Raw genomic sequence first — 24,247 nt, forward strand, 5'->3', positions numbered from 1 at the left:
CAGTTTTCCCCTGCTTGTCTCCCACCGTCATCCTGTGTGGCGCAATCCGTGTGCCGGCAGCCCAGCGATTGGTGCACTCTGAATCATAACAGCGCTGGGGCCAGGTCAGTTTGGAGAGCCAGCGGTAGGAGCCGAAATGGGCTGCGTGTGCACGAAGCTAAATGTGAAGTGTTTTGAAGTCAGCTTCTGTTAGGCTGGCTACAGGTGTCGGAACACCACTGCTGAAGGCGTCAGGTTCCGGCATTTTGCTTATGGGCAACACCGCAGAGACCCTAGAACCCGTTTTCTATGAGCGGTGCGCAGCTTCCTACCACACAGGAGCGTGAATGTGCATCTGAAAATACGGATCTGGAAGAATCCAACGGTATTGGACCTTGGTGGACCATGATTCGAATGACTATCGGGAAGAGGAATGGCAGGGGAAGTGACACCAGGATGCGGAAGAACCCCTGACTCCGATGGTACTCGCCGTCTCCCTCCTCATCCGACACGGAAAGACGCGTTCACAGCAACGGCTCCGCCACGATCCCTCAACTGCCCACAAAAGGCACTTTGGGTGTAGAGTAGCTACGAAGGAAAAGAGCGTAGAAGTATTTACCGTTCACCGGGTGGCGTATATCCTTTTGTGCACGGACACGTTTTGTAATGTAGGCTCTTCGTTTACCGGGTTTATGCAGGCGAGTGCCTCGTACAACTCCTCACCAGTGATCCAGAGACGCGGGAGAAGAGGACATCAACAACACTTCACAGATGTGCAACAGATGTTTGCGTTATTCGGGATTTTTTGGAATTTGTCACTGTGTAGATCTTACATATTTCCATTATTTCTCCTATCAAGAGTTCAAAACCTTGTCTTCGTGAGGGGCCTGCTGGTACCTTTTTCGACGTTACTCACACAGTGCCTCTGAATCAAAAGCTGAAGTGTTGTGCCCCTGCTTTTTTAAAACATTTTCGAGTATGAGTGGCAACGGCAAGTCTCCGTTGTCTTTTCTTATTTTACTTGTTCTGCTGACAACCTTCCTCCTGTCCTGGTTAGCTGAAGATGCCACTTCCCAGCAACCGGGTAGCCGTCCCGCTCAGAAACCTGAAAGTCCCAACGAGACGAAAGATGATACAGCAGAGAGCGGAAAGGGCGGAACAGGTGTGCCTCCGCCAGTGGAAATGCCAGAGCTTTACGGGTGCTTGAAATTTTTGGACAGCTGGATCCTAAGCTTCTTAGCGACTTTTATTCCTGAGACGCGTTTTTGGTATCTCGTGAGCCGGCCAATCGCGTACTTGAATGACGTCAGCGATCGAGAAAGTGCTCGAGAGCTGGAGCATGCGAATCAGCAGTATATGAGGTGGTACCACTCTCATAAAAGAGCACAAGGGAGACGAGAGGGAGTAAAGAAACTTATTGAAGGTACTCAGAGGAGAGAAGAGAGTCGCACACCTTCATCACGACTCCGAACCGGTAATGAACAAGCGAGCAGTTCTCCCCCTGCTCGGGTGGAAGGCGGGTGACTGCTTGCTGGTCGGAGAGGGCCCCAGGCGAATTCGCGAGAGGCGGAAGTATCGTGTTTTCGCACGTCCTTGTCTCTAGAGACCGTGCTGCATGATGGCTGTCTCTAACTGGGCTCGAATGTCCTTCCCGCCAGTACGATCCACTTGGAAAACTGACGATGTGATTGTTCCCAAGGTACTGTCACTATCTATCATCTACGCGTACTGAGGGATTGCACTGCGCGTTCTGAAAACGGCGTGAGAGTTGTCATTATGGCCGCCGCTGTGCACGGTCGCATGCCGTGACACAACGTCAGAGGATAGCGCCGTTGTATGCTCTGGGGCAACTTCCACAAACCAGAAGAGTGCGAATTGCATGAGACTCGGCATACGATGAAATATGCTCCGTTAGAGACCCGCCCCTAGTCGTGGTTTGGTGGTTGCCGGGGCTTCTCCGTATTCTGGTCACCGAAGGTACTGTTTACGGTAGTGAGCACATGCGACGTGGAGAACAATGTGCAGTATGCTTTGCCGTTTTGATGCCCTTTTGTCTGGTTTGACTTTCATGCATGCCTGGCCATGCTTTGGGATCTACACCCATGAATTTTGTGGCAGGCATAGGTGGTGCCGCGACAGCCAATGGGAAACATGTTCGTTGAGAAGGCTGTCAGTAATCGCTTCTCTCCAAACTCAGGCAGAATTCTGTATTGCGGTGATTATGCATCTGTGTTAGAAGGAACGCTGTTTCTGGATGCATGACACATCGGTAGTTCTAATTTTTTCGTTTCCAGATACACACAAGCATTGAACTCTCAGGAACGTCATGGTGCTAGTAACCACGTGCTGGGGACAATGGGATGCAGGCACAAAGGAGTGTTTCTGAAGAAAACAACTACTCGATCCCAGTGACAGACTTGAGAATGCTGCACGCAGAGAAGCGGCGGCCTCTTGGTAGAGTTCCGAGACATGCATGCTACTACAAGTAGAATCTTCTGTGCGAACGGCGCCCCCAGATCACTTCATTAGCAAGATGTTGTCATACGTGTTTTGGCTTGTATTAGCGGGTGTAATCTCTCGTGGAGGAGAAAATGGTGTTAGGCGCTGCGGTTACAAACAACACAATCCAATTCTTGAATAGCATTTATCTGTAAATCGATTCGGAAGTCGGACGGGAAGCAACAGTAGTGATATGCTAATAGTGTTGCCTGTCCTAACTGAACGAGACCAGTCCAGCAGTCTAAAAACACAGTGCGTCACAAGTCAAATTTCCTTTCCAAGAGGACGAATGGTGGCTGTATGCTTTCGAGGGGTGAATATTTGAATGGTGTCACATGCCATTATAAACTGATTAGATAGAAAGCATTTCATTAGTGAACACCCCCGCTACCGTCTTCGCGCTGCAACAGAGAAACCCAGTGTACTTGTGCCTGTTTGATCTACCCCGCGTTAGCATAACCGGCATCATCCGCATTTACGGTATTACACTGCGGCATCGTTGCTGTGATTTGTTCATGCAGTAACCTTCCCCTTGTAACTACGGGATAGATGCCGTGAGCGATCTGCATGTGGGCAAGCGCAGCTTTATCTACCACTGCATTCAAGGGTACTTCGGTATCCCTGTGCTGGTTGCCGCGAGTTAATCGGGTTTCTTCTGGTCAGCCCCGTCATCTTTGTTTTTCCTTTCTCCGTAGATTCAACGAGGTTAGGGAGGTACGTTACTATCGATCGCCAGTCTCTCTCCCGAGATATACGTAACAGACGATGGCTACAAATCGACCCCTATTGATGACGACGGATGCTTCTGCACCTCCGCCACCAAAGGAATCGGTTTACGCCTACACACTGTCGTTTCACACCTGAAACTATTCTTCGCAGGCCTGGTAACAACTGGATTTCCTTGGACATGGAATTGAACGGTCCCAGACACCGAGGAAGATGGATAGCGGAAACATAGTTCAAGCTAGTTACAGGCCCCTCACCCCTCTATGATGGTATTCCTGACGCCAAGAAAACGGCCATTCCACTAGTGGTTTCCCTTGTATAGTGACATTTGAAAAGAATCATCTCTCCAACAGACACAAACAGGCTGGCATGTGAACTCCGGAGCATGCGCTGTGCCTTGAAAAAAATCTATTAACGATACCCCAGTCAGCCACACGCAGCCGGTGGGCGGCACGAGGTAACTTGTGAACAATCGAGACCATAGCCACGCTTGCCGGCTTAATGGATACAAAGGATGTGCACAGGCTGCATCTTTTTTTCTATTGCTTTTTAGGAACGATACTGTACAGTCCCTGCTTTCGTTTTCCTTTATTATGACCTTGAAGGTCTCGCAACACGATCAGGCAACGCGGACGACAAGCTGTCGTTGAATTACTGTTTGGAACTTGAAAAACGGCGTCTAAACAGCCACAACTCACGAAGTACAATTTTCCACCTTCTCCTGAAGGAATCTTTGAAACGAAAAGTGTGAATGAGAATCTATCAGCGGGTGCCGTCTTGTATGCGAGGCTTCTTCTTGGTGTGACTTTGTGTTCTGTGTGATTTGTTCACATACCGTTTCGCTCGTTTTGTTCTTCAGAAACAACAGCAAGTTTGCGAGTCCCTGCTGAAGTGACTATTCTACAGGAGCGTTTTGACTTTCGCTGTTCGACAGTATAATCCGCGGCAGTCCTGTTTCGATATTGCAAGAAAACCTGTCGGTGTACAGAATCGGCATTTAGAGAAAAATGCGGTGCTCCCCTTGCCGTCAGATCTGAGCAAACGCAAGTCTTATTGAGGGTTATTCCGAAGTAGTCGTCGGTGCAAACGCCGGTCTGGGTGACTTTCATTTTTGGCGCACTGCCTTAGTCACGGAGTCCCTGGTTCGCCGAACCAGAAGTCGGTGTGAAAGTTTTGTACCTAGCGCCGACATTCCTCGGCTTTTCAGTCTTTGTTTCCGTAAATGGCCCCGCAGTCGAGAGCGTCGGACGTCACAGAAGCATCTGGTTTCGTGGTCTCTGAAGAAGCCGCTACTGGCGTCGGCCTGACTGGGTCTTTCCCAGATTTCAACGAGAGGCCTGGCGATCCTTATGGTCACGTCTCGCCGCCACCTTCCACAAGATCCTCTGGTTTTTCCAAAAACGCCGCCACGTTGAGTCCGGACAAACTGCTTACTGTCCCCGATGTCCTCTTACAGAAACAGGCAAGTCGACCCGGGAGATCATGAAAAAAGACGAGAATATTTGTAGACATCCTGGTTGAAAACGCGGCTTTTGTAGAAACGGTTATGTTTCATTTTTTAGTTATGAATGGAACTCGACACCTGCATAACGAATTTTTGGGTGGATATCCTTGCCTAGGCAATGCTCCTCTAAAGGAGTTGCTTTCGCAGTTGCATTCAGTGTTTTCCGGTTTTTCATGCGAGATCGAAGGCGGGATACGTGACATTGTGTGACTCCCAAAATAAATGCCATAATTACCAGTCGATCCACCGTTAAGGAATCGTGGACGTGCGTTAGGCGGGACCCCCACGGTGTATTACGGTGGTCCGACGTGTGTGAATCACAATTCCAGAAACCACGACTTGAGACCATGTTGGCCAGAGAACGGTTTGTGGGCATAGCGCAATTGTAGTTGGGCGATGAGAGTATTCAGTGACCATGACCCTGGTTTCATATCTCGTTTTGTGTAGTTCCTGTCTCTCTCTTTGTCCCCCTTTCCTATCAGGATGGGAACGGTCACGCTGGCAGGAAGGAGACGGAGACGCTGTCCCAGAAGGCCACGTGCGCTTCAGTGATTTCGTCACTTCCAAGTAACGGCGAAGGTCGAGAATGGCATCATGTTTCCAGTGAGTATCCGGAGGAGGGGAGAGATCCGGAGGGCTCGACCAGCGTTCCTCCACCCAGCATCGCATTTGGCCTATCCCGGTGGGCGGTGTTTGGACTCTACTGTGTCTACTGCGTCTTGTCTGGCCCGGCGTACATCAACTGGACACCACTAGCAGATGTTCTGTTCAAGGCAGGAGCGTTTGAGTGGCTGTGCGGGGGGGTCTCGACATCACCAGACTTCCCATTGATTGGCGATGGGATGGCTAAGTGTGAGGATCAGGAGGCAGAGGTTAATCGTCTCTTTACAGTGACCGCAGCCAGCCACTTTTTCTTTTCTTTCATTGGAGGTTCACTCCTCGACTTCATCGGACCCAAGGCCACAGCTATCGTCGGGCTTCTCTTCGGCATCACTGGCTGGATTCTCCTTGGCGTGGCAAATGAGCATCTCCCCACGTATATCCCAGGATGCCTGTTTATGGGTGCAGGCCTCGACACAACCTACTTCCCGCTTCTTTCGGGAGCGAATCTCTTTCCAGGGCACGTGGCCACGGTGAAAGCAGTGTTGGGGGCAGCGTTGTCATTCTCCTTCCTCGTCCCTATTGCCATCCGATCGGTATACTTTCGCAGCGGGGGAGCAATTCATCACAGGTTGCTTTTCTTTAGCTTCGCTGGTGCTTGCCTTGGCTTTTCACTCTTGATCGCCCTATTTATCGTCCCTCGTCGCCCGTGGCGAGCTCCGTACAAACCGTTTGGCCAACGTCTACGTGATCAGCCTCTGGGAGGAGCATGTGGTCTTGCCATACAGAGTGGAATCCGACTGGCGTCCACCCCGCCCTGGGAAAGTCTCGATGATCGAGAGGCTCAAGAGGATAGAGTGGAACGAGCCAAGGACCAAGCAGACAAGGAAATCTCGTATGTTGCAGTCCCACTGCCACCATCTTCCTGTGAAGAGAAACGCCCCCTTCCTGTTTTGCCGCTTGCCTCCCTGCCTCCAGCTGCGGGAGGGATACGGCAAAGTTCGTGTGGAAACGAAGCGGGGAATGCGACGACTAAGCCACATGGAAACCTCAGGAACTGTGCCCTCTTTCAGCGACCCTGGCAGCCTACTGGCCGACAACCACAAACTCCAGGTCGTCCGTATGCCTTCACTCAGAAAATGCGGCACCACCTTAGGACTTTGCACAGAGACGTCTGCTCCTCTTTGTTCCTGCCTATCGTTCCATTCTTCTGTGTGGTGTTGACAGGGGTTGTGTTCTTTATTCCTTCGGCTAGGCACCTCATGCCCGACGCGTACGCAGCAAACCGGATCATTCAGATCTTCTCCTTTGTCCCGTGCCCACTGTTTGGTCACATTGCCGATGTCTGGGGTATCTTGCCCGTCATGTACATCTGCAATTTCTGCGGCCTTCTGAGCTTTAGCTTCGTGATGATTCCGACAATCCCCGCGGCGGCGGAGCTACAATATGCGGCGTCCCTCCTCGCTGCTTTCCAGCTGTCTTTCCTCGTCTGCCAAATCTGCTGCTATGTCGCAGAAACGTTTGATGAGGAGAACCAGGGGAAACTGATTGGTCTTCTCTGCTCAATCGCTGGCATCACTTCCCTGACTGCGCACCCTATCATGGACTATTCTGTTCGGAGCGGCTTCCGGACTGCTCTCCTGAGCTTTATTGGCGGCTTTGGTTTCAACGTTGTTCTCCTGCTTTTCGTGCACTGGCGCAAAGAAAAGACAGGACGTCTTCCTACCAAAAACGAACACGTGCGCGTTTTCATCAGGGCTTCTCCAGCACCAACTGTTGGGCGTGTGGAACAGCCACAAAAGTGGGAGCGATGAAGCATGCAGTGCAGCCCCCAAGGCCCTAGGGGATGCGTGGAACCAAGTCTACTGAGTGCGCGCCGCGACAGAGACGTTAGCGCTTTTAAAGCAATGATTGGAGCTCAGGCCGACGTGATGAGGCGGCAGGGACGAGGACAAAGGGAGGGCTTCTGATATAGCAGTTCGACTTTGTCCTGGACGGAAGGCCTCAGCGCTTTCTGTGGCAGATACTAACGGGGAACAAAGCTCGCTATACCATGTTCAGAGACATATCCTCATACAGGGTGTTCACAGATACACACATGTGTAAATATGTATGTTCGTACGTATGAAGGAGAATCGACTCTTACACCAATCGAATTGCTGCGGAGGATGGGGGGTTGTTACATTCCGACTTTTTCCCGGACGTTTTCCATACGCTTGCACGTTGCGTGGGTGTTCCTGGGCGGACGCCCATAGTCGTTGCCTTCCGCCTTCAGAAACAGCTTAGAGCCAAGCGCGTTTCAACCTCACGGCGGTGGCTGGGAAAAGCTTGGGTCCGGCGCGGAGCTTTATCTTCGGACCCGCGTTGCTTTCGACCCCACGTAGCGTGTCTAGGATAATACAAGGCCCAGCCGTCCCGCCACGGCTCAAGCGGCGTTACCCCGTACCGTCTTCAGTAAAGATGGACTGGTGACGACGACCCGCTCACAGAGATCAAGGATTCTGTAGTTTACATGTTAAAGGGATACCTGTACTGAAAACGCGATTAGATGCCCACTTTCCCTAGGACGGCGCGTACCGCTCGCAGTCCTGCAACGTGGCTTGTTTCCCCGAGAAAAAAACCAAAGCTTACCTATGGACTTTTAACCCACGATGAATGTGACTCTAATTTTGTTATTCCCAAGGAAGCGTTGTCACACTTGACATTTTTTTCACCAGTTCCCCGTTCCGCAAAATAGGTGAACCCGTTGCAATCATGGTCGACGGATGGGCACTCTTAAATCGAACGGCACACCTGTCGATATTGCTCATCCAGACGAAGCGCGCGTAACCTTCGAACGCTCTTCTTAGCTTGTGTGCGTTTGCATTGCCCATTCCCTTTGCGACTCCCCATTCTGTCGAAGTCACAACGCACTCTGTAAAATAATAGACACTTCACTGCCTCACGTTTCTCTATTGGCGCCTCCTGCCCCAGCTCTCCTAATGGATTGCTGAACGGCCCTCCTGCCCCACCAAACCACCGCCGTGTTCAGCGTTCGTTTTTTTCTAAAAATCTTCTGGTCTCCCTGGCTAACACCAGAGGTGGAAGGCATCTCGAGAATGCTCCTGCATCAGTACCTGCAGTTTACGTCCTAACAAAAAGTGTAACCGTGTACCGCCTTGAATAGATGCGTGCCTCGTTTACGGAGAAATGCTGCCTGTAATACACATCGCGAAAAAAAGTGGTACAAACTCGCGTCCCACGAACTGCCTCCAATACTGGGATGTGACGGAGCAGCACTCCGTCTTGAGTATATGGACTGGTGTCTTCTTTGCTAGGGCGACTGGGAAAGGAGGCCAAGCGTAGCTACGAGGGCAATCTCGCGCAGGTATTACAGTACGTTTCTCCTCTGTTCGCCATGCTCGTCTCATGAACGCGTGTGCGTTGCTCCACATCTCTCGCTTACTCGAGAAATAGCTGGATGTGTCGACTGAACGAGCCCAGGGAGCACATGGTATGCGTGTTCGGCCACACCGTCAACCAGAGAAGCGGCGCCGCCGGGTCGGAAGACGCTACACACGCGCAAATCCGGTACACAGCAGAACGTTTCGCTTTCCCGTAAAGTTGGCAGTCAGAAAAACTGAGTCAGGCGGTGGTTTTGCAGTGCTCCCGTTGAAGCAAATCTGTTTATCTGTAGCACAGGCCGGAGGCGCCTCACGCGTTCCTCAATTCTCCACGGCAGTGGCAGCCACAGACCGCACTGTACAGAGGATATGTACATCGACAAGGAGTCGAGACCTGCGCAGTGTTTTCACCGCGACCTCAGCAGTCCCAAAAGGAACGCAGGCATGCAGTCCTCTGCCGGACGGGTATTGGTCCCAGAATATCGCGACTCTAGGCACAACACACCCTCAGAACAGCACATACAAAAGTGCAAGCCGTCCACACCAATCACAATGTATAGCTGTGTCAATCTACAAAAATCGATACGGCCACATACGGAGGAACCCCGGCATGTACCTATATATATGCAAATAGATGCATATATGGGTATATAAATATACATATCAGTACAGAGAATGTTTACCAAAACCTCTCTCTGTCCCTGTTCCGACAGCGTGCAAGGTTATATGTCGTTCCTTCGATGCTCTGTTCCCTTTCTCTTCACGCCTTGGCTCTGTCTACAAAAAGAATGCCGTGAAGGTGATCGATCTCGTGCTGCACTACTCGTGCCTCCAAGCCCGACAAGTTCACTTCGTGCTGGTCCCCCTCGAGGCTCGTGTAACGAACACGGGCATGCATCGGTCGCTCGACAGGCGCGAAGACGCCCGGGACAGAGAGGCAGCCTTCGACGTCAGAGACAAGGGGGCCAGAGAGCGAGAGAATCCGTGGATTGAGGAAAACTCGCTCCTGAGAAACCTCGCGAAAGCCACCAGTCGGATTCCAGACAATCATCTGCAGGCTGAGGCCAACCTGAGCAGAAGACGAACGCAAAGGGAAGGAAGAAAGGCCTGCAGGTGAAGCGACTAGGCTATTGCGGCGCCACGGCTGCGTGTCGTTTTCGCTCCAAAAACCAGAACCAGCGTTGTGTTCACTCGCTGGACGCCATCCGCGAAAAAAACAAACTGGCAAATCTGCAGGCAGGCGGCTGTCCCTTCGAGATTTGAGAAACGCAGTCGCGCGGTGCTCGAGAGGCACAAAAAGGGAGGAAAACGACGCCACCGAAAAGAGAGGGGAAAAGAAGGGGCAGGCAAAGGGTTTTCGGGAAGAACACGGCGCAGAGTTGACGGAAGCCCATTTGCTTTCTCGGCAAGTGGGGACAGGATGAACAACTTCTCTTCCGCATCTCTCTCTTGAGCCCTCAAGTCACTCGATAGCGAAAAGATCTTTCATCCCATGGGCCGTTCCGCTCAACCTCCACGCCGATCTCCTTTCCCCACACGGATCCACAAAACGGGGACAGGGTCGCGTAAGAAGAGAGAGGGACACCACTGGCCAGGGCCTCCCTGCTTTGCGCGCGAGAAACACCTGCAAAACGCGCTATCGACACACGCTGCCTCTCGAATGATAACAGACAATGGACGCTCGTAACGCCTTCTGGGGAAACGTTCCACGCTTGAAGCTACCCACTGCACGCGACTTCTTCGCACGAACTTGACACGTCATACATATACATGCACATATGTATATGCTCATGAAATTGTATGTTTATCACCTATGTCGTTACATCTATTGGTGCACACACATCCTACATCTGACACGCAGTCAGCGGTGCAAAGGACTCGATTTAAACAAGACGACATACATACATACATACATACATATATATATATATATATATATGGGGCGGTCCGTGTAAACGTATCGGTTGAAAAGGCGGATACTGAAGTGCAATCTGGCACGAGACACAGAAGAGGCGACGCGTTTCGTGGGCTCCTTGCGATGGGCTCGACGTCGGGTTCTTACCTGAGGAGCAGCGAGGCCTATTCCTCCATCTCTGTACATGATAGCGAACAATTCTCTGGCTATGGCCTTCGTCTCTTTCGCCATCCAGTCTGCCTCGGGGTGAGAAGGAAGACGCAGGAGAGGATGGGGGGCGACCAAGACTTCTTTCTTGTCGGGCGTTTTCTGTCTCTCTGGAAAGAAAAAGTCTCTCTCTCTTGTTTCTCGCCCTTCTCGCTCGTTCCCGCACTCTTCTCTCTCGCCTCGCTGCTCTCTCTCGTCGCCTGTAAAAGGAGACGAGAGCTCGATAGACGACCTAGACAGTCGAGAAGAGCAGAGAGCTGCGGGAGGGTGCGGAGCGAAAGAAGAGAAAGGAGGCGAATAGGAGGTACAAGAACGGCGACACAGTGACGGGTGTAAGGGAAAAGACGGCAACAACCTGAACGCAGTGCTATGAGAGCGCTTGAGGAACGTTCCAGTGGAGGTTCTCGTGAAACGAGGGAAAGGAGCGACAGAAAAAGAATGAGAGAGCGAGAAATAATCAGAAAGCGAGAAAGGGTAAAAGGCAGATGGAGAGAGGCAAACGAAAGAAGCTACTCCATGTGTTGTGTTGGGGGAGAGGAAGAACAGAGGCAAAAGAGAAAGAGGACGGGCGGAAGCCCGAAAAGACGAATGAGACAGAATTGACGGCGCAGGGTGTGATCCGAGGAGAAACTTTTCGTCTACATTCCCACGTGCAGGCAGGCACGCAGAGAAGGCGGTTGTCGCGAAAGCGCCGATGAAAAAGAGCAGACAGAAAAAAAGCTGAGAGGCTCCAACACGCGCCTTGAGGGCGAGCATGTCTGGAGCCAAACCAAAGTTGAAGGGACAGCAAAGGGGTGAGGAAACACAGACGAGACACGCAGCGCTCCGTCCCTCTCAGGGGTTTCCTAGGTGTCTCCGATTGTGATACACACCGAAACGAGCGTAGATACAAATTGTAACGGACAGTAGAAAAAACCGAAAAAGAAAGGCGAAAAAAAGGAATGATGCATCCCCAGACAACCCTCGACCAGGACCGGAGAGGTCGTGGATGGCTGCATTGGCCGTCGTCACCGTTGCGAGGAAAAACAGAACCTTTTCTCCTCTTCACGAGGAAACTTCTATGGAGACACACGAAGGAGTTCGAAAAGGAAAAAACTGTCCAAAGAGTGGAGAAATACCGAACATGCTTTTCGAGGAGACACTCGCATGCGGTGTGCATGCATCGTCTCCGGTGTCGGTGACCCCCAACAAGCGAAGACAGCCCAGCAGTTGCACGCGTTTTCACCTGAAGGGTTTTCTTTGCGTTCTTCTCCATTGTCGGTTCTAAGAGCCTCTACACGCAAATCCCTCTAGTCAAGAGTGACGCAGCTTTACTTCCCTTTTCCCCTTCCACATTCTTCCTCTCTTCCTACTTTCGTTTCCTCTTGCTGGAGCTCCTGCAGCCAAACCCGAGCTGTCTGCCTGTGAGTCTTCGCTTCCTCGGTCTCGGCCCTTGGAAGCGTTTACTTTTTTTTCCTTTGCTTCCTTTCTCTTGCTTCCTCCTCTCTCCAGCTCTCTTCGTTTTTTTTCCATCTCAGAGTTCCGTGGTCACGTGCATGTGACCCGCGAGAGCCTGTGCAAGTGTTTCGCTGTTCCCTCTCTTCCGGAGCGCGTCTTCGTCCTGTCCGTGTTCTCTTCCTTTCTGCATCTTGCCTTTGTTCTCGCGTTTCGTCTTCTGGTTTGACGACCTTGACTCTCGCTTCCTCCACTGCTACCTTCTTCTCTCCCGTCTTCTCTCACCCTTCTTCTCTCCCTTCTTCTCTCCCTTCTTCTCTCCCTTCTTCTCTCCCTTCTTCTCTCCCTTCTCTCCTGTTGTCTTGTCAGCCAGCAGAGAGAAGATCGAGCGGCTGTTCAAGAGAAATAGACGTGTCTCTCTCCAGCTGCCTCGCTTCACTTCCACTTCCTTCTGTCTCGTTCCTCTCTCTTTCTCCGTCTGCTTCGGCGTTCCTTCTTCAAACGCACAAAAGGCCACACATTACGCGCCTGCTGTGTCGGCGTTCAAGAGCTCTTTCTCCGCTCCGCGGAACGACGCTCCGGTCCCACTTTCTTCCCCTTCGATCCCGCTTTATCTCTGAGTGGAAATCCCGACACCGCAAGATGGACAAACTTCGGAAGGCCGTGCAGAAGGGAGCCGTCGAGGACGTTCGAAGCCTCGTCTTCTCTGGTGCCGATGTCAACGCTCTCGACAAGAAAGGAGGTGCGAAAAAACCAAGCGGAAATAAAGCGAGCAGGAAGACAAGGGACGCAGAGACAAAGGGTGAAGGAAAGAACTGGGAAGAACGAGGGCTCGCGAGGACAAGTGGCGAAGGAGCTTGAGACCTGCTGAGGAGGAGAGAAACTGAAGAGAAGAAATGGGGGGAGACGGCGCGCGAGAGTCGACAGGGACGGACAGAGACAGGTGGAGTCGAGGAGAAAACGAGACAGACAAAAGTAGACGAAAGAGGAGAGACAGGAATTGAGGAAGAAGGACGACGAGCGGGGCAACGAAACAAGTGGGAGGGTGGCGCATCCGTGTTAGCATCGCGCGCCGCGTTGTGAGAAATAGGAAAGGAAAATGCAGAGGACGCAAACGGCTACTTGCGAATGAAAAAAAAAAGAAAGCGCAGGGAAGAAGATGCGCGGACCACGAAGTCACCGCCCCCCCCCTGGGAACACAGGCCGAAATACCCACAAAGACGTCCACAAACACACGAGACGAAACACGAAATGTTTGGAAGAGCGGAGAGACACAGAAACGCAGCCAAACGGCGAGACGGTGAGGAAGGCTGAGCCTACGCGGTACGCGACCGGGTTGGACAGCGGCGAGCAACGCGGCAGCCCCTTTCGGGTTTGTCTCTTCTCTTTTCTATCCTGGTGTGCGTGTCTTCTGGTCTGTGTAAATCGGATGCCGTCCTGCGTTGCCGGCTCCGGTTTTCCTCTGCAGTTAACGCTCTCCACGTGGCAGCGGAAATGAACGACCTGGAGCTTCTGGAGGCGCTGCTGGAGAGCCCAAAGGCGGATGTGAACATCGCCGACGTAAGTCGAAAAACTTTGCATGAATCCTTCTCGCCCGTTTAGCGCCTGCTGTGCATCTGCGTGTCGCGTTCTCGCCTGTGCATCAATCGCCTTTCCTGTCTCCGTCTCTCGCGTCTCCCTGAGTACTGGTGTGTTGGACAGCGCTTCACCAGCTTGCATCTCTCAGCCGAACGCCCCGGCAGGTGCCCACGTTTTCTTCACTCCTCATTTTTATGCACACTTCCACCTTTTCGATCATGTGTTGGTTTGAGTATATTTGCGTCGGTAGAATTACATGAGCGGCCGCATCGACTGAAGACATAGTCACGAACGGGCATTCGGTGGTAATGTGAGGCCTGCAAGGAGAAAAGAGAGGAGAGGTGACAGAGAAGGAAGAGGGAAGGAGAGAGATGTGCGGAGGGCGAGAAAAAGGAAGAGACGGCGCGACAGACAAAGGCCGTTCTTGTTTTACTCTTGTCCCGCGCTTGTCGTGTCTTCGCGTGCTTCTCGTCACACCAGCAGGTTCAAGGCTGGACGCCGATCGTCCACTGTCTCTGTGCCTCAGGGGGAGACCTTTCTATCCTTCGGCGCCGTAAGTGTCTCCTTTGTCCCTTTGCCGTCTTCATGTCCTCTCATATTGCACTTGCTCACTCGCTCCCTGATTAGTGGAACACTTTTCGGCCCTCGCCCGCACTACTCCAAGTCAATATCGACATATATCTATATCTATATATATATATATATATATATATATGTGTAGATACGTAGATATCTACATATATGCATGCAGACATCTATGCATGCAGCCACCAATGCATATAAACATATATATATATATATATATATATATGAATATATGCATATTTGGCGCGCGTAGGAACAGTTGTAATCATCAATGAGTGCAAACGCGTATTTTTTTTTTCTATCGCCATCCCCATATAGCTCCTTTTGTCGCAATGTAAATATGTTTATATACATATATGTACGGATGTATTTATGTTCGCTTGTCGGAATGATAATGTGAGATTTCTTTGGTGTCTTTGCATGCCTGGATGTCTGGAGGCGTGGTCGGCGGGATCGCGGCGTTGCTCAAGAAGAAAGCTTTTGCCTGTTTTTTTGTACGTCTCTTCCTTCTTGGTGTCTTTCGGTGCTCAGTTCTCAAGGTGCCCAACTGCAGCGTCAACACCCCAGACCTGGATGGCAACACCGTAAGAGACCGAAAGGCCCATTTTGGCAAAAACGATACTCCCATTGGTCTGCATGCAACCGCTCTGGGACGCATGCACTCATCCCACTTTAGAAACTCATATATATATATATATATATATAGGTACGCCCACATGAAACAAATAATATGTATATTTGTACCTATATCTAGAGATATAGGCACATACCTTCACAACTCGGGAGGATTGTTGTATCTAACTGCATGGAGAGATACCTATGCCGTTGCGTCAGTTTGTGTAGATTTGTCTAGTCTTTTTTGCCTCTCCTATATAAGTATATATACACATATATATATATATATATTTATATGTATATTCATGTATATCCATACATACGACATAGGGCGACACTGCAATGCAGCAAAGGATGAGGGACGATACGAAACGGGAGAGTTTGTTCATCAGGAGAGGCATTCTTTGCCAGGCAGTTTCGCGCGTCAGTGTCCTTGGCCTTGATGGCTGTTCAGACACCCGAGGTCGTCTTGCCGCTTCTGTTCTCGCCGCGCGGCTCGTTATCGCCTTTCCCTTCCCCTGCACTGTCTTTTGCTCAGGCGCTTCACTGGGCGGCAAGTGAGAGAATCTCAGACCAGAAAAGCAGTGTCCGTGTTGTTTGCTGCCGTTCCCTCGGCGAGTGAAGGAAAGGGGAAGAAGGGGAGCGCGGGAGAGTCCGGTTTCGTGAGGAATGCGGCGGATCGCGGAGGCTCCTCGGATACACGCCAGTGAGCTCGCGCGGCTTGGAAGAAAGCGCCGAGAGGGTGCGTGTCAGCCCGGCCAGCGAGCAAGAACAGAGGGGACCAGTCTTCGCCGCCACAGTGTGTCTCCACGGCGCGGGGACTTGCGTTTATGCGAGACCATTTGCCTTTTTTTTCTTTGCTGCATTGCCCTTGGCAGCATGTTGTGCGTTGTGCCGCCTACTCTCTGCGGCGTTTCTCAGTGCTGAACCAACCGGAGGCTGCCGAGCTCCTCATCAACCGGGGCGCACACAGAAACGCCGTCAACAATGCAAAAGGTAACTCCACGCATACACAAAGTGCCGATGGAGACCTATCTGCATGTGCAAGACTCGGTAGAGGTAAATATACATGTGGAGGAATCAGCTGACCTTTTTTTAGGGATGCTGCTTGAACACACCAAACGCATGCACCTGTGAATTCGCGTGTCGCCGCGTCGCCAAGTCACCGCCTGTCTCTTGTCGCAGAGAGAGATAGTGTCATCCGTGTGCGTCCGCCGTGCAAAAATTGGTGTCATGTGTTCCTACCGTTGGTCCTATCGCGGTGGCCCTGCGGATTCTTTCTACGTGTGTAGAGGGACAGACGTCTGGATGTTTGTGCATCCCTGCGCAAACTGTTTCGTGGCTGCCTACCTCAAAGACAGGCCGACGAGGTAGGTCGTCTCCGGAGGCTCCAGCCAGGGGCTTCGGCCGTTCTGCGTTTCTTGCCGAGAACCAGTACGAACTCGCAAAAAAATACCTTTTCCTTTCAGAGACGCCTCTGCACGTGGCGCTGAAAGAGGGCAACGAAGAGACAGTTGAGATGCTGGTCGAGAAGAACGTGGATGTGAATGCAAAAAGTGCAGACGGCAAAACTCCCCTGTGAGACATTCTCCCGCGCACCTCTCCTTTTCTGTATTATATATTCACTCGCCTTCGCGTCACCCCTCTCGAGCTCACCCCCTTCGCCGTTCTGTGTGTTGTCACGCCGTGACCGCCTCTCTTTCTTCCTATCGTTTGCTTTTTTCCGCTCCATCTGCTATGCTGTTACGTAATCAAATCAGGTTCATCACTACTGATATGTGGTGGTCTCTCCTCCTTCACCTCCGCCTCGCTCGTCTCTTCGTCTCGCTTTCTGCCTCTTTTTCAGCGTCTTCCCGCTGTTTCGCAGCGTCTTTCTTCGCCCCATGTTTCGTCTCTGGTGTCCCGACACTGTTTTTCTGTGCTTCCACACCTTGTCTCGCTTCATGTGTTCTCGCGCCGTTTTTTGTGTTTTTTCCCCGCGCTTTTTCGTTCGCTTCGGCTGCGTTATCTGGCCTGTGACTAGAGAGGACAGAGCACAGAGTCCATCGCGCGTGTGCCTGGTTGCGAGGGAGCGCATGCTGCCAGTGTTGCTCTCGTGTCTCGCGCGGGTGTACAGACTCATCGCCCTCAGTTTGAGGCAGGTGAACTTGGCCCATCGCCTGCTACAGTCCGGCAAGCTGGACCTCGAGGCCAACGTCGACAACGAGGGGAATACGCCGATTCACCTCGCAGTCATGGAGGTGCGCGTTCTGGCTTTCGAACTCGGGTCGCTCTATACAAGTTCGCGGGATGCACACTCAGATCCACACGAACGCATGTGTTCATGTATAGACAGATAGGAGGGATGCAGGTGTACGTACACGTCGGTCGATGCACCGAAGAGCCGATCCGAATGCATCTTTGTGTGAGATTCATCGGCAAGTCCAGATGAGGAACGGAGAGCTTGCCTCTATATGTTATTTTTTATGCGAAGCGATTTCAGTGGGTGGATGGACTTGGGTGTCCGCAGACGTTTCGAGAACAAAGACGGAATCATGGGCACAGAGAATGGAGGCAAGAGACCGGTGGCACTGACGCGTTTCTCTCCCCTGATTGTTTCTGATTGTGTGCCGGCCGCGCAACCGAAGAAGGCTCGCAGGCTTCTCTGCCGTCTTCGGCAGTCTGCCGAGCAAGTGGAGCTTGCGAAGCGGAAAGCAGAAAAGCTGAGGCAGACGCGCGAGAGGAAGGACAACGCACTGTATGTACACCTGTCAGAATCGGGTGTGCCTTTTTCTGCAGGGACTCGAGGGATTTGCAGAGAAACTTGTGGCCGGCGGCTTCTCGCCTGATGTGCGCAACCTGGCAGGTTCGTTTCCACAAAACCGCAGGTCGCAGCATTTCATCTGCAGACGGATCGTGAATTGCACAGACAGGTTATGTGGAGGTCGCTCTGCAGTGGCCGCAGATCCAGAGCACGCAGACGTCGTGTCTGCGTACATCTACAGCTGCTTGTGGCGAGGCGAGTTACTCGGAAACGAAATACGCCACAGCGTCCCCAGTTCCCGAGTTCGCGTTCTCCATGAGGGTCTAAACGGTTAGAGGGCCCGCAGGGGCATGTGTACGCTTCCAACCATCTGTGACGGTACAGTCACGTACAAATATATATATATATATATATGTATATATATGTTCATACATATAAGTGTATCTATCTATCTATCTATCTATCTATCTATATATATATATATATATATATATATATATTTGTGTTTTCTTTCGTGTAGGGTTTCGTATTCGAGCACTGGCTTGCGGGTGGTTCTCGGAGCGCGTGACGAGAGGGAAAATGTTGTGGAAGGTTCTGTGCGTGATTGTGTCATTCCTGCTGGTGTGCAGATGGTGGGCGTCTCTCCACATGCAAGCGTGGATTGTCTGCGTGCTTCCACAGGCTACACAGCAGAGGAATTGCGAGCGCAGCAACTGAAGGAGGCCGAGGTACAGGACGGAAGGAACGCGACGAGGCAATTCCTTTTCTAAACTCACGTTTCCGATATCTTGTGCCGTCGCGTGCGACTTCGTTACGTTTTTCTGCAACACATTTCCCCGTGGAGGCTGCTGAGCTCGATGCCTTCAGTGGGAGGGCAGACCGCGTTCCTCCCTCACTTTCTCGGACATCCTGTCGCCGTCGGAATCGCTGCGATGCGTTCAGGAAAAGGCCGAGCGTCAAACGGCTGCAAAGGAGGTGAGACCTTTGGAGGTTTTGTCGCCGGGTTCCTCGCAGCTGCGCACCAGACGGGCGGTGTATGTGGGCGCAGAAATGCACTTTTGCAATCGACGATGCCACCCTAGCGGGGAGGGTTAAAACGGCCCACAAAGGAGAAGCTGCGGCATCTTTAGTGAGCACCTAGGTTCGACGCAGCGATGCATGCGAAGCGGTGAGCGAGGTCGCCGTTCGCCCTAAACCGAAACTGTTTTCGCCCACTTACCCGTGAGCGAGAGCGCAGGGAAAACGGAGATTCGGCACTGGGGATGGGCCAGGCGTTAGGCGAAAGAGAAAATGTGTAGGAGGAAATGATAGTGGGAAGTTGGAGAGGAGAGCAAAGACAAAGAGCTGACTAACGATGACTCACTCTCTGTCTCCCTTGCTGTCCGCAATTTGTCAGTTCCGCGCTGTGCCTTTTCCGCCGCGGCGTGTTGGTGTCCTCACGAAGTGGTGCATGTTTCGCTGTCGGCCGCAGGAGCGCGAACTCCGCAGGCGACAGCAAGCGGAGCAAGAGATGCGTCAGTCTGAGGTGTCTGTGTTCTGTCGAAATTACGGCCTCCCTGACTCCGTCGCCGAGATTTTGTACAAGAAAAAGTTCCGGTACCTCGACGACGCCTTTTTTGACCTCAGCGTGAGTCTGCGAATCACCATGCGAATGGACCACCTCACCTAACTTTCCAGCAACTCGATACACCTGCTGCATAGTCATTTCTGAATAGAAGCATATATATATATATATATATATATAAATGTTTATGTGGTTGTCTATATAAAGATGTAGGTAAGATGTCGGTATGGTAGTGTGCGTTCGCCTTTCACTGCTACACTTCCCATTTTCCGTCGGTCGATTCTGCCTGGCACTTGCCCCTGTTGCATGGCGTGGAGCTGTTCAACTTTCGCTCACTTCTGCCTAGTCCTTCACACCACTCGGGCAGCAGTTGCCATGAGAGCGGCGCGTCACTTCCAGCGAGTCCGTGGACCTCACGTTGCGGCAACCCGCTTTTTCGCATCTTCCACTTTCCGGCCGCGGGTTCTTCCGAAAAACATCCCTGACAAACGGACAGATGGGCGTAGCGTTGGAAGGTCAATCCGAGTGTCGCCGAAGAAGCGAACAGATGCGCTTTGGCCGAGAAGGAAACGGGGCAAAAACGCCCTAAAGAGGAGGAAGCACGAGGCCATGATGAACAGCGTTGCCCCTTTTTGCCTTATTTTTAAAAGTGTCTTCTCGACGCCCTCTCGATAAAAAGCCGTTTCCTATGTGAAGCTGTCCTATCTCTGTTTTCCGGTGTTGCATCTCGTCTTCCAGGTTGGAAGAACCGAAACGTTCTGGGACCTAGACATGTCGCGTGGCTACAGCCCCTTATAAAGAAGTCGATGTCCCCTGCGTGCTTATTTTGCGGTTGCCTGTTGTTGTTGCGATCGCTGTGTGGCGCGGCAGAGTGCGATGCTGAAGAAGTTTGGCCTATCGAATGACGAGCGCGAGAAACTGGAACAGGTCAGCCGCCAAGATGCCTGCTGAGCACCTTGGGCACTGCGAGAGTCCCCCCCCCCCCCCCCCCGCGCCCCCGCTCCCAGTTGAGGCTTCGGAGTGGCCTGCCTGAAACATGGGGAAAATCTGCCATGCTTTTTTAAGGACGAGGAAAAAAGGTAGCATTTCCGTACGAGGACGGTGCACGTGGGCGTTAGCCGCAAACTGTTAACCGGCGGTGGCTGGCATTTGCTGGGTTCTGGGGCGCGTGCGTTTCGTCGCCCCTATGGCTTGGCAGTGAAATGAGATTGTCAGTTGGCCAATTAAGGAGAGAGACGTCGGTGGCGTGGCACATCTGACGTTACGGACATTTGTAGACACGCAGGAAGGCCAGGCGACGTATAGCCCTGAAAGTGTATGTACACCTGCGCGGCTGTAGGTTTCAAGCGCGCGTGCGTTGGTGCACCTTGCGCGTCCTTTTTTTGTGTGCAAAGAAAGCCTTTTCTCATCTCTTCCAGATACTCTGACGCGTGTCTGTGTTCTCTGGTTTCCGTGGACGAGGCCTCCGGGCGAAGCAATGTCGAAATGGAAGGGATATTGTGCATTCCTTTACCCCTCAGGCTCGGGAGGACTACCTGGCTAAATCCGAACGCGAAAGTGAGACCACACAGGATGGCGGCATGTCTCTTCCAGTCCTGTGTCGCCTGCCAACAAACAAGTTTCCCTACTTCCGAGAACTATATTGGACTTTATCGTGGCTTTTCCAGAGCTCTTTCACGTTTTCTTCGAAACTTTTTACAGTTCCTCTTACCTCCAGGCTCCTCTATATCTCGCACAGATTTCAGTCCTGGTCCCTCCCCCCGTTCCTCTTCCAGTTCAGCTTCTGCCAGCTTCACTTCTGTCTGCCTAGCGTTGACGTCCGCTTGAAAATGATGCTTTGTATGGAAGGGGACTTTCTCTGCCAGCATTTGGTGGCCGATCCGATACCGTCTTTTTTTCAGTTCCTTTCGTTCACACGCCCTGTGCGTCAAACACACGTTGTGGTTGAGTCTTTCTGCTCACGCTTGCTTTCTCAAGTTGCTGTCCTTGCTTGCGGTGCACGTTCCGTTTCCTCCCTTTCTAGAAGCTGCAGCCCTCGAGGCAATCGAGAAGACGATGGCGCGCCGACGGACCTTGCTTCGTCTTCTTGGATTCGGTAGGCTACGGAATAGGGTAGTGGAGTTTTGTTCCAAAACGGGAAGATTTTTTGAGCTGGCCTCGGGCTCCGCAGCGCCCCGGTCACACACTGAGACTGGAAGTCAGAGTGAAAGGAAGCGAAGAGACACACTTTTGAAGGCCGACCCTCTCGCATCAATCCGGCAGCTGTTCCGCACCATTTACCGCTCCTATAACAGAGCCTTCAGGGCACTAGCATCTAAAGGGCGGCATGGCTGAAACCCACGGTTTTGCAGCGCTTGGTTGTCCAGCGGAGGCAACCAGGGAGGCCGAATGCGGTGTTTTGTTCCGGGTTTCACAGCCAATTTTGTCGCGACAAAGGTCATAGAGAAATAGGGAACTATTTCGTGCAGTTCCAAGGGTGAGTCCGTCTGGCTATGTGGAAAAGAGCTTTCAACGCAGGCACCGCTGAAAATATGTTCTTTTCTCCGGCTCTCACTGTGTGTCTGCAGTGGTCGTGGCCATTATTTTCCTGATGCTCTACTTTGGCCTGGAGATCTTCATTGCGCGGGACAGCAGGAAAAGGCGCTGAAAAGGAGAGTTTTTCTTGAATCAGGACAAGAAACCCGTTTTGTAAGAAGGGCTGGTGGAGTTGAACACGCCGAAGCGCCTGCGCACCGATGGCTACGGGCCGGGGCACCAGGCTATATGGCCGACAGCTTTTCGTTATGTGACGTCACACTTTTTTTTACCATCAAACACGAGAAAAAAAACATGCCACCGGAGTGATGAGTCTCCCACTCGCATTCGAGAGCTCGATTCCAGGACGTACCGGAGAAAACGAAGCGGAACCAACAGAAGGAATCGTCACGTTCCGAAACAATCGGATCGTGTCGGTTAGGTGAACATTTCATAATGGTAATCGAAAGCTCTCTGGATGTCCATGAACGGAGTTACTTTTTTTTTTAGTGGAGCGCCGACTCGTAAGCATCCTGTCATCATAGCTGGGCACACACCCAAGATATTTGCTTTCATTTAAAGGCACATGAACCACCACTTCACTCTCATGATCCCTGCCTGAGAAAACGACGGATGTTAAGGTCAAGCATAAAACGGCCCCTGGCGCCTGTCATTGCATGGCGCCCCACTCACAGTGCGCCACTGCGGCGCTTCGACATGGAACTGACACCGACTACGAGAAGACAAACGCTTTTTCGTCAAAGCAGGTTTCGGCTGGAAAGGTTTCAGGACGGGTTTCCTACTAAGGAAGACAGTGCTACATAGGAAGCCGCATCATTCATGATAACCGGCCGGACCACGTTACTACGACGGTCGGAGACAGACCAATGGAAAAAATGTATCATGTATGGAATGTAAGCGAAACGGTCTTCGCAACCGTTTCGAAGCGTAGTGGGAATTTAGGATTGTGGACCGGGACCGTGAGAAATGCTGGTGATTTGACTGCCCTCCGAAGGGAGAAGAGATTCTTTTCCACTACACCCTGTTCCGTGCCACTCTGTACCAGACGTGTGCACTCTCTCCCAACCGCGAAGACAAAGACCGCTAGTCACAGAAATGCAAGTCCCACGGTCTTTAGCCTTAGTCTTTCCATGTTGCTCAAGAACAGACGGTGACGGTCGTGAGAGGAACTGCGAGGATTGACTCCATTCTTCCTCTAGTAAGACATACTCCTCGTTGCACTCTTTGTAATAAGGACTCACTCCAAAATAAGCCCGCGTGATTACACACAGTTCTTCGCACGGGTTACCAGTTCTGTATTCTATCGTCCACGAGTAGGAGTGAATGTCGGAAGCCTTCACCTTCCCAACTCACTTTTTTTCTGTGAGACCCTAACAGTTGTGTTCAGAAACGGCGCAACTTCATACCTGCACTGAAAAATCGCCACGGGAGTCACGACGCTCCCTGGCTGAGCCATCACGTTCGCTGGATTTCGACGCAGTGCCGCAGGAAGCATAACGCGGAGCCCAGGCCACGCCTACGTTGCGGTTTGCCTCCCTTTTTCCGTGTAAATATGCACGGCGCCTCGCTGCGTCTCCTGGTCCATGAACATCCTTTACATCACAGGAAGGTTGGACATAGAGAGATGCGCGCCGAAGAAAACATGGGAAAGGTAGGCGACAGGAGGGTCGCGGCGAAACGGCCGGTGTAAACCTATCTGGGCTCTGTAGAAAGCAAAGTGTCTTACTTTTCACGCTTTCTTCTTTGGCGCGCTACGTTAAGTATGACAACGGCCGCACCAGACAAATGGCGACACGGAATGCAACGGGAATGCCTGTCGACTATCCATCCAAGGCCCTGTTCCTAAACGTGATTGCCACCGAAAATCGAATATATACTTCTCTGCACACGTAGACAGGCTAAAGCTGAAGGAGATTCGCAGTTCTACTCCTGAGGGTGTATCTGCCGTTCTGCTCCCGATCAACTCCTTCACTGAAAACGTGGGGCGCTACGTCCATTCCCACTGGGGGCACTCCCTTCGTTTTAACATCTTGTGACTCGCAGGACTCCTCATCTCCACCTCATCTGAAAGACGCGCTCACACCGCTGAAAGCTTCACACCCAGATAATAACTCCACATACCAGTCAACCGAGTTGTGCGGTCCTTGTGTCTTTAAATCTAGTAATACGTGTATCGTATCTCGCACGCATAGCGGAGAAGAGAAACTGCATACATCAGAGGGCGTCCACTGTCACTCCGTCGCGCCCCCGAAACTCGGCACGCCGTCGAGAGCAAGAGAGACACGGCCCGTGCTCGCGCACGTGACTCATGTCGTCTCGTTTCCGCTCCCAGCAAACTTGTTCTTCGGCCTAAATGCTTACGTTTCCTCTGCGTCAATGT

General features: G+C 51.9%; 3 protein-coding genes across 3 annotated transcripts; 2 read left to right on the forward strand and 1 right to left on the reverse strand.

The window, feature by feature from the left end:
* Window positions 1-4,426: 4,426 nt before the first annotated feature.
* Window positions 4,427-7,122, forward strand: NCLIV_059570 (conserved hypothetical protein; the record flags this gene model as incomplete). The annotated part of the gene is made up of 3 exons (XM_003885511.1): window positions 4,427-4,556; window positions 5,156-6,203; window positions 6,564-7,122. 3 exons carry the CDS (start codon window positions 4,427-4,429, stop codon window positions 7,120-7,122), a joined length of 1,737 nt encoding a protein of 578 aa, XP_003885560.1.
* Window positions 7,123-9,451: 2,329 nt separating this feature from the next.
* NCLIV_059580 (Peptide deformylase, related) lies at window positions 9,452-11,569 on the reverse strand (the record flags this gene model as incomplete). Its single annotated transcript, XM_003885512.1, has 2 exons — window positions 9,452-9,760; window positions 10,754-11,569. The coding sequence occupies 2 exons, from the start codon at window positions 11,567-11,569 to the stop codon at window positions 9,452-9,454; spliced, it is 1,125 nt and encodes a 374-aa protein (XP_003885561.1).
* Window positions 11,570-12,889: 1,320 nt separating this feature from the next.
* Window positions 12,890-21,979, forward strand: NCLIV_059590 (Serine/threonine-protein phosphatase 6 regulatory ankyrin repeat subunit B, related; the record flags this gene model as incomplete). The annotated part of the gene is made up of 16 exons (XM_003885513.1): window positions 12,890-12,989; window positions 13,716-13,807; window positions 14,309-14,378; window positions 14,942-14,994; window positions 15,564-15,582; window positions 15,947-16,021; window positions 16,495-16,603; window positions 17,142-17,265; window positions 17,804-17,870; window positions 18,450-18,496; window positions 18,711-18,743; window positions 19,240-19,395; window positions 20,203-20,259; window positions 20,853-20,889; window positions 21,356-21,427; window positions 21,900-21,979. The coding sequence occupies 16 exons, from the start codon at window positions 12,890-12,892 to the stop codon at window positions 21,977-21,979; spliced, it is 1,191 nt and encodes a 396-aa protein (XP_003885562.1).
* Between the last annotated feature and the right edge of the window lie 2,268 nt (window positions 21,980-24,247).

Source organism: Neospora caninum, chromosome XI, assembly GCF_000208865.1.
Source record: "Neospora caninum Liverpool complete genome, chromosome XI".
Classification (NCBI taxonomy): Eukaryota; Apicomplexa; class Conoidasida; order Eucoccidiorida; family Sarcocystidae; genus Neospora; species Neospora caninum.